This window comes from Scyliorhinus torazame, chromosome 1 (assembly GCF_047496885.1).
Source record: "Scyliorhinus torazame isolate Kashiwa2021f chromosome 1, sScyTor2.1, whole genome shotgun sequence".
NCBI classification, from domain to species: Eukaryota; Metazoa; Chordata; class Chondrichthyes; order Carcharhiniformes; family Scyliorhinidae; genus Scyliorhinus; species Scyliorhinus torazame.
Window position 1 is genome coordinate 102,929,386 of NC_092707.1, and position 9,576 is coordinate 102,938,961.

Below are 9,576 nucleotides of genomic sequence, written 5' to 3' on the forward strand. Positions count from 1 at the left end.
ATAGTCTTGTACGCCTTGGGATCGCAAGTGCACATCTAAATAGTTCTTAAATGTTATGAGGGTCTCTGCCTCCAACACCCTTTCAGACAGCGAGTTCCAGACACCCACCACCCTCTGGGTAAAAAGGCTTTTCCTCACGTCTCCTCTGATCCTCCTGCCCCTTACCTTAAATCTATGCCCTCCGGTCATTGATCCCTCCACCAAGGGAAACGCTTCTTCCTGTATTCTCTATCTATGCCCCTCATAATTTTATACTTTTCAATCATGTCCCCCTCAGTCTCCTCTGCTCCAAGGAAAACAATCCAAGTCCATCCAATCTCTCATCATAACTAAAACTCTCCAGCCCAGGCAACATCCTGGTAAATCTCCTCTGCACCCTTTCCAGTGCTATCACATCCCTCCTATAATGTGGATTCCAGAACTGCACACAATACTCTAGCTGTGGCCTAACCAATATTTTATACAGTTCCATATGCCATAAACTCTATGCCTCGGCTAATAAAGACAAGTATTCCATATGCCACCTTAACCACTGTATCCACCGTGCTCACTACCTTAAGGGACCGGTGTACATGCACACCAAGATCCCTCTGATCCTGGGTGCTTCCCAGGGTCCTGCAATTTATCATGTATTCCCTTGCTTTGTCTGTCCTGCCCAAGTGCATCACCTCACACTTACCTGGATTGAATTCCATTTGTCACTGATCAGCCCATCTGACCAGCCCGTCTATATCGTCTTGTAATCGAAGGCTATCCCCTTCACTATTTACCACCTACCAATTTTCGTATCATCTGCAAACTTACTGATTAACCCTCCTACATTCATATCTAAATTATTCATATAAATGATGGTTGGACTCCCGGAGGGAATCGAAGATACGAGCGCCACCAAATACGTGGTGAAGATGTTCGGGAAGCTGGTTGGGGAGGGGGTCTTCACAAAACCCCCCAAGGTGGATCCGGCCCACAGGTTGCTGCGCCAGATGCCGAGAGTCGAGGATCAGCCACGGGCGGTAATCATTCGGTTGCATAAATATTTGGAGAAGGAGCAAATCTTGAAGTGGGCGAAGACCACGTGAGACTGTAGCTGGGTGGGTAACTCCATATAAATCTACCAGGACATTAGGGGCTTTAACAAGGCCAAGACGGCACTCTTTAGGAGCAAAGTTCAATTTGGAATGTACCTGGCAAAACTTTGGGTCACGTTCAAGAACAGAGAACACTTTTAATATGCTGGAGGAGGCGAATGACTTTGTGAGAAAGAATAGTTGGGGGAGATGGTGATTGTGTACAGTTATTATGTTGTTATTTAAATGTTTGGAGGTTTCATATGTTCATATGTTGGTTCTTCACAGTGGTTGATGTTGTGGATACTTTGTGTCCCGCTTTTTTTTCTCAATGGGAGTTTGGGTTAATGGGTCCCATCAAGGGGGAGGCATGGGTTCGCTTGTCCCAGTTTCACAAGTTTGGATGGGGGAATGGGGTCTGGGGTAGTTTGGGCTGTTTGGGTTGGGTTCTTTTTGTTGTTCTCCAAGTAGGGGGGGGGCAGTCATCATGCTAGTGGGGATGCTAGTAAATGGGAACAGCGTGAGGGAGGGGGCTGCAGCAGGTAGCGTGGGCGTGGGGGAGGAGTTGGTGAGGTTGGTGAGAGGAGGCAACATGCCGTGGGTGGTTGGGATTTTATTGTTGGGGGGGTGGGGTGTTTTTGAGAGTTGGTTGGGTGGGGTGACTGTTCAAAGGGGAGAGGTGACGGTGGGAGGGGTGGTGGATAGGAAGCCGAGGGAGGGGAAGAATGCTCGTGACGCAGATTTCTTTGTGGTTGTATTTGAGTGCAGGCGGTGATGGCGGCCATTTTCGGTGGGCCTGGAACCAAGGTGACCTGGATTTGGCTGGATCTCCTCATGAAGTGGATATGGCGGATCCTAATAGAAGGGGGTTCCAAAGACCCCCTGTCAGGCTGGTTATGTGGAACGTGAGGGGGTAAATAGTCTGGTCAAAAGATCCCAGGTGTTTGTCCATTTGAAGAGCTTGAAAGTTGATGTAATCTTCTTGCAGGAGACGTATTTGAGGTTTTGGGATCAGGCGAGGCTAAGGGGTGAATGGGTGGGCCAGGCGTTCCACTCAAATTTTGATGCAAAGTTGAGTGGGAAAGCGATCTTGTTTTTCAAGAGGGTGGCCTTTACGGCAACCAGTATTGTGCCAGATCTGGAGGGATGATTTGTGATGGTGAGTCATGTAGTCTTAGTCAACATATACACTCCGAATTGGGACAACACGGATTTCATGAACATGGTATCGACATCCATCCCCGGTCTTGACTCTCATCAGTTGATCATGGGGGTGATTTCAACTGCGTGTTGGAGCCAAGGATGGACAGGTTGAGCCCCAAGTCCTCAGTAACTTTGGGGATGGCGAATTAATTGGTAGTGTTTATGGAGCAGACCGGTGGACTCGTAGAGGTCTGGTCATCCGGGAGAGAGGGAATTTTCCTTCTTCTCCCACGTGCATCAGGTATACTCCCGAATAAACTTTTTTGTGGTGGGGAAATTGGTACTCCCAGGGGTTGTGGGGGCTGAGTACACTGCAATAGTGATATCGGATCATGCTCCACATTATGTGGATGTGAGGCTAGAGACAGGTTGAGTCCAGCGGCCCCCATAGAGGTAGATGCGGCGCTCCTGGCAGACAAGGAGCTTTGTGAGAAGGTAGCCTTGGCCATAGGGAACTGTGCAGAGTTCAACCAGAATGGGGAAGTCTCGCCCTCTTCGTTTTAGGAAGCGCTAAAGGCAGATTTCAGAGAGAGGTATTTTCATATAAGGCCCACAGGAATAAGGTTGGAAGGGTGGACAGGCAGAGGTTGGTCGACTCAATTCTCCAAGTGGACCGGCTGTACTCCATGGCCGCGGCAAAGGAGCTGTTAGTGGAGAGAAAGAGGTTACAGATAGAATTTGATTCGGTATCGAGTGGGAAGGCGGTGAACCAACTGTGTCACTCACGGGGAGTATTCTATGAGTATGGGGAGAAGGCCAGCCATCTATTGGCTCACCAGCTGAAACAACAGGCAGTTGGATGAGAGATAGCCCAGGTTAAGGACGAAGGGGGAGGGCTGGTCATGGCTCTGGACAAAATTAATGAAGCATTTGGTGTATTTTATTGGGTGCTGTATAGGTCAGAACCGTGGAGGAGGGCTCAGAGATGGAGCAATTCCTATATGGGCTGGATGCCCTGGTGGTAGAGAAGGGGAGGAGACAGGGGTTGGAGATGCCGTTGGGACTCGAGAAAGTAATGGAGTGTATCAGTTCCATGCAATCAGGAAAGAACCCGGGCCGGATGGTTTCCCGGTGGAATTTTACAAGCAGTTTGCTGCACCACTGGCACCGCATTTATTGGGGATGTACAATGGCTCTTAGTCATGGGGGAATTTCTGGACACGTTGGCACAGGCGTCGTCGACCTCCTTGATCCCAAAGAAAGACAAGGATCCGGTTGATTGTGGGTCATTTAGGCCTATTACGTTACTGAACATCGATGCAAAGGTGTTAGCTAAGTGTTGGCGAGGCGTCTGGAGGGTTGTTTGCTGGAGGTGGCCTCCGAGGACCAGACTGGGTTTCTTAAGGGGCGACAGTTGTCGGCCAATATCAGGCGACTCTTGAATGTGGTCATGTTCCCAGATGGATGCAGAGAAAGCCTTCGATCAGGTGAAGTGAGGACACCTCTTCAAGGTTCTGGGACGATTTGGATTTGGGCTAACGTTTATCCCCTGGATGAGACTGTTATATACTGCTCCCACGGCGAGTGTCAAGACTAATGAGGTGACTTCAGGATATTTACAGCTATGTAGGGGCATGAGACAAGGGTGTCCATTGTCTCCATTGTTTGCGCTAGCAATTGAACCCTTGGCCATCGCATGTCGGTCATCGAATGAGTGGAGAGGTATTGAGAGAGGGGTAAGGAGCATAGGGTGTCCCTTTATGTGGGCGACCTATCGTACGTTTCGGACACTCTATCATGTATGGGGCTGTTGAGGAAGTTTGGAACCTTCTCAGGGTACAATGTGAACCAGAGTGAAGTATTTCTGGTAAACCCCCTGGGTAGGGGAACAGATTTGGGTATGCTGCCGTTCAAGCTGGCCAAGACAGAATTTAGATTTCTAGGGATTCAGGTGACTCATGATTGGGCCCTGCTGCACAAATTGAACTTGGCCAGTCTGGTGGAGGGGGTGAAAGGGGCTTGAAGAGGCGGGATGCCTTCCCGCTTTCCCAGGCGGGGAGAGTGCAGACGGTCAAAATGAAAATCCTGCTGAGATTCTTAATTGTGTTCCAGTTCCTCCTGCTCTTTCTCCCCAAGTCTTCTTTTGTTAGGGTGGACAAGTTACTCTCTGCATTTGTGTGGGCAGGTAAGACACCCAGGATTCGGAGAGCCTTTCTGCAGAGGATGGCGTTCGGGAGGGCTAGCGTTACCATGCTTAATGTTCGACTATTGGGTGGCGAACATTGAGACGGTGCGAAGGTAGTGAGGGAGGAGTGGTCAGGGTGGGGGAAAAAGGAAGAGGCCTCCTGTGTAGGGTCATGTTTAAGGGCATTGATCACTGCCCCTCTCCCGTTTTCCCTGGCCAAATTCACAACAAACCCGGTACTGGTGGCATCTCTTAAAATCTGGAATTAGTTTAGGCGGCATTTCAAATTCGGGACATATCAGTACTGTCATCAATCTGCAGAAATCATGGGCTGGATGCTCTGTCGGCAAGATCCTCTGTTTTGCCAGCAGTGCACATATGCCCGCGGATTTCCCGATGATGTGGGGTTGCCCACAATGGGAAATCCCATTGGCTGGCTGCCGGGACGGGGAATCGCACCGCACCAGAAAACGATGCTGCGGGATGGAGAATTACGTCCCATAGATTTGCACATCTGGGATACTCGCAATGTACAGGATTTGGAAGAGGGTGGGTGGTCAGAGGATTAAGGATCTGTTTATGGAGGATAGGTTTGCGGGACTGGAGGAGTTGAAGGAAAAATACCAATTTACGAGGGGAGCGAGTTTAGATATATGCGGGACTTTGTTCGCAAAGAACTCTCTTCGTTCCTCCAGCTGCTGAGTCACACGCTGTTGGATAGGATGTTATCTAGTGATGAGCTGGGGGAAGGGAAGATCTCGGATATATATGGGGTTTTTCTGGAGATGGGGAAGGTTCCGTTAGAAGAGATAAATGGGAAGTGGGAAGAATTGGGCTTGACGCTGGAGAAAAGGAGCCTGTAGTGAGATATTATATAGGATAAACTCTACTTCCTCTTGCGCCAGCTTGATACAATTTGAAGTAGTCCATAGGGTGCACATGACTAGAACGAGCATGAGTGGGTTCTTCCCTGATGTGGAGGATAGGTGTGAGCGGTGTTTAAGGGGGCCGGCAAACCACACGCACGTGTTCGGGTCCTGCCCAAAATTGGTTGAGCTCTGGTTCTTATTTTTTGAGACCATGTCAGTAATCGTGGAGGTGAGGTTGGAGGCCTGACCACTGGTGCTGATTTTTGGGGTGTCGGACTTGCCGGAGCTTCCAGAGGGGAAGGGGGCCAACGTCTTGGCCTTCGCCTCTCCTATTGTCCGGCAACGAGTCCTGCCTGGATGGAGGTTGGTTGTGCCACATAGGGCCTCTGCATGGCTGGGGGACGTGGCAGAATTTCTGTGACTAGAAAAGATCAAACATGCCCTTAGGGGGTCGGAGGAAGGGTTTACTCAAGGAGGAGGAGGTTCATCCAATTGTTGGCAGCAATTGGGAATGAGGTGTGGGGGAAGGGCGGGCGGGATGGAGGGAGGGACAGGTTGAGGGGGTTGGGGTCTGGGGACTTCGGGGTTATATTAGTTTGCAGAAATAAAAAATGACAAACTAATATATCTGAGTGATATAATAATAATAATCGCTTATTGTCACAAGTAGGCTTCAATGAAGTTACTGTGAAAAGCCCCTAGTCGCCACATTCCGGCGCCTGTTTGGGGAGGCTGGTACGGGAATTGAACCCGTGCTGCTGGCATTGTTCTGCATTGCAAGCCAGCTGTTTAGCCCACTGTGCTAAACTAGCCCCTTTTATATGTTTGTGTAATTTTTGCATTGTTTGGAATAAAATATATTTTTTAAAAACTGGAATCATGTAATACACCCTCAATCTGCAGCATTCCTAACTGGTGTAAAATTGACAGCAGCAATTCCATCACTGGATGAGATTCTTGCTAAAAGCAGGCAGGGGCCTATAATTAGGATTCAAATTCACGGCCTAATAATATCATTATCACAGTCATACATTCTTACCCACCTAGTGGGTGCAGTCTCGTGCTGTTGCTTGCCAGGCAAGAGAAACATGTCGGGAGGAACGAATTGGAAAGAAAAGATCGAGTTAATTCTGTAAATCAGCCTGTTTTGAAGTTTCTTAGGGCCTGGAGGAGCAGAAATATTTTCAAGAGCCTCAAAGGGAAACCTTTGGTTTTCAGGTGAAAATGCCAAGACCTTCTCCATCCTGATTGCTCATGTGACCTGAGTTCTCCATCCATCGCCCCCACCCCTCTCCACTGACCCAACTGCTGGGGACCATCCCCACAGCTTCCTACTACTAAATGACTACTCCGTGTTTATTTAAGTAAGGCCCTATAGGGCCTCCATGTCCTTCCATCACCAGGTTCCCCATTACCCTTGTCATCTCCCCATTAGTATTGGTGCCGTTGCATGTTCAGTTGGTATTTTGTGATGTATTTGAGTGTCCATTCTCACACAATGTTCAATTTTGACCCTTCTTTCCTTCCTTTTTCAGTGGAGCTGATACAAATAGATTCAGAGAATTCCAACTAGTCGGAGATGAATGTCCTGATGCGCCTGGACATATTGGAGCAGAGACACAGACAGCAGTTTTCTTCAGCAAGCAGTGCAAACGTTTGTGATATTTGTTATGATTTGGAATGCACTGCCTGAAAGAGAGGTGGAAGTAGATTCAAAAAACAATTTGATATAAGCAGAAGGCGGGTTGCGGGATTAAATGTGATAGCTCTGGATTCTGTGTTTCTCATTCTTAGTGAAGTACATATTGTTATTGGTTATGGAAAGCAAGAGTATGCTCTCAAAACCAGATAAAGATATCTATTTACATTAATAATGAATAATCCTTATTATTATTATCTAGCCCAAGTCAAAAAGTCATATTGGAGTTGAAACATTGGGCATGATCAAATTGCCACACTGCACCTGAAGGTCAGGTCTCCGCAGTGCAGCGTGGCCGATAAAAGTCAGGAGACCCCACTCCCGAGATCTAACCAGGGAGCAGATGGAATGGCACTCGTGGGGGTCGCCCAGAGATCGGAGGCCGCCAGCTGCATGCCCTTTGGGCAGGGTGTTGCCCTGACATTGGTGTCACCTGGGCACCCTGGCAGTGCCACCTAGGTGACAGCCTAGTACTGCCAAGGTGCCCAGGTGTCACTGCCAGTTGGCATTGGGACCTGCCAGGTTGGCACTGCCAAGGTGCCAGGCTGGTATGTTGTGTGCATGCGTGATCGGGCTGGGGTGCCCTGCGTGAGTCTTGGGGGGGGTCTGGAGACCTTCCCATAGTGCATTTGGGCTCTGGGGGGTGGGGGAGATGGGGGCAAAGCTTTGGGGGCCATTTTTAAATGGTGCCCTGATCTTTCACTACACAAGGAAATTCCGGCGAGTGGAGCTCCTCAGTGTACAAAATGTGGCCATGTGCGGCCTCGGCTGCATGTTCCCCGCTGAGGCCCCTTACACAATGCGAGTTGCGAGCGCTAGGAAACACGCGGCTAAAAGTGCTCGCTATGGGACTTTGTTCCCAATTAGTTGAATCGCGCACCTAAACTGTTTCTCTCACCACAGATGCTGCCAGACCTGCTCAGTATTTCCAGATGTTATTATTTCAGATCTCCAGCATTCACATTATTTTACTTTTGTTTTAATGGATAATCCCTCGTTTGGATATGGGTCTGTGGAGCATATCTTGGCAAATTATATCACACAAAATACTCAGACTGGTCATGTCCTCAGGGATTCTCCCAAGCAGTCGCCCTAACCTTTATGACAGGTTGGCTGAAACCCTATTTACAGTGTGTAAATGGGATTTCTGACAGTCATCTGCCAAATTTATTGTGGCTAGTCGAGAGGAAACTCCTGTGGATGAACCGTCCGGTCTTGCTTGCTGTAGGAATTGTAGCGGGTAGGTCTGAAAATTTGACGGACCATTCCTTTGACCGTGGGCAGGAATATCCGGTCTCGGGGTGGCCGCGAGTGGAAATTCCCGCCCTCGATATCTGTTTATGTTATATGCTGCACTACAATTTGAGAATGTATAATTCTTTGTAGGTATGGAGGAAAACTCACGAAGAGAGAGGGGAGGGAGAGGTTGGTGGGGGAGATTCTAAGGGTAGACAGGAGGTATGCAGAGGCCCCCGAGGAGGGGCTACTTATGGAGCGACGGAACCTCCAGACGGAATTCGACCTGTTGACCGCGGGGAAAGCAGAGGCACAGTGGGGGAAAGCGCAGGGGGCGACGTATGAGTACGGGGAGAAGGCGAGTCGGATGCTGGCACATCAGCCTTGTAAGAGGGAGGCAGCGAGGGAGATTGGTGGAGTTAAGGATAGAGGGGGGAATATGGTGCGGAGTGCAGTGAGACTAAACAAGGTATTAAGGGACTTCTATGGGGATCTGTACAGGTCTGAGCCCCCAGCGGGGAGGAGGGGATGCGACGATTCCTAGATCAGCTGAAGTTCCCGAGGGTGGAGGAGGAGGAGGTGGCTGGTTTGGGGGCGCCGATTGGGCTGGAGGAGCTGGTTAAAGGATTGGGGAGCATGCAGGCGGGGAAGGCCCCGGGGCCGGATGGGTTCCCGGTTGAATTCTACAGGAAATACGTGGACCTGCTGGGCCCGTTGCTAGTGAGGACTTTGAATAAGGCGAGGGAGAGGGGGGGGGGCGGGGACCTTGCCCCTGACAATGTCCAGGGCGCTGATTTCTTTGATCTTGAAGCGGGACAAGGATCCATTGCAACGTGGGTCGTATAGACCGATCTCGCTCCTCAATGTTGATGCTAAGTTGCTGGCGAAGGTGCTGGCTACGAGAATTGAGGACTGTGTCCCGGGGGTGATTCATGAGGACCAGACGGGATTTGTGAAGGGTAGGCAGCTAAACACAAATGTGTGGAGGCTCCTCAATGTGATTATGATGCCCTCGGTGGAGGGGGAAGCGGAGGTAATGTCAGCTATGGACGCGGAGAAGGCCTTTGATCGGGTGGAGTGGGAGTATCTTTGGGAAGTGTTGCGGAGGTTTGGGTTCGGGGAGAGGTTCATCAGTTGGGTCAGGCTGCTATATAGAGCCCCAGTGACGAGTATAGCTACGAACCGGCAGAGGTCGGAGTACTTTCGGCTGTACCGGGGGACGAGGCAGGGGTGCCCCTTATCCCGCTTGTTGTTTGCACTGGCAATTGAGCCGTGGGCCATGGCACTAAGGGGGTCCAGGAAATGGAAGGGACTGGTCCGGGAGGGAGAGGAACACCGGGTGTCGTTGTATGCCGATGACCTGTTGTTGTATGTGGC

The 9,576-nt window shown here is 50.0% G+C and overlaps 1 protein-coding gene across 1 annotated transcript in view; it reads left to right on the forward strand.

Annotated features, from left to right (window-relative positions):
- The window catches only part of LOC140410684 (protein PML-like), a 67,893-nt gene extending 60,300 nt beyond the window's left edge, over window positions 1-7,593 (forward strand). The window contains exon 7 of the mRNA XM_072499088.1: window positions 6,800-7,593. Within this exon, the coding sequence (XP_072355189.1) occupies window positions 6,800-6,837 (38 nt within the window). The 3' untranslated portion in view covers window positions 6,838-7,593. The remainder of the gene's footprint in view (window positions 1-6,799) is intronic.
- The last annotated feature ends 1,983 nt before the right edge of the window (window positions 7,594-9,576 follow it).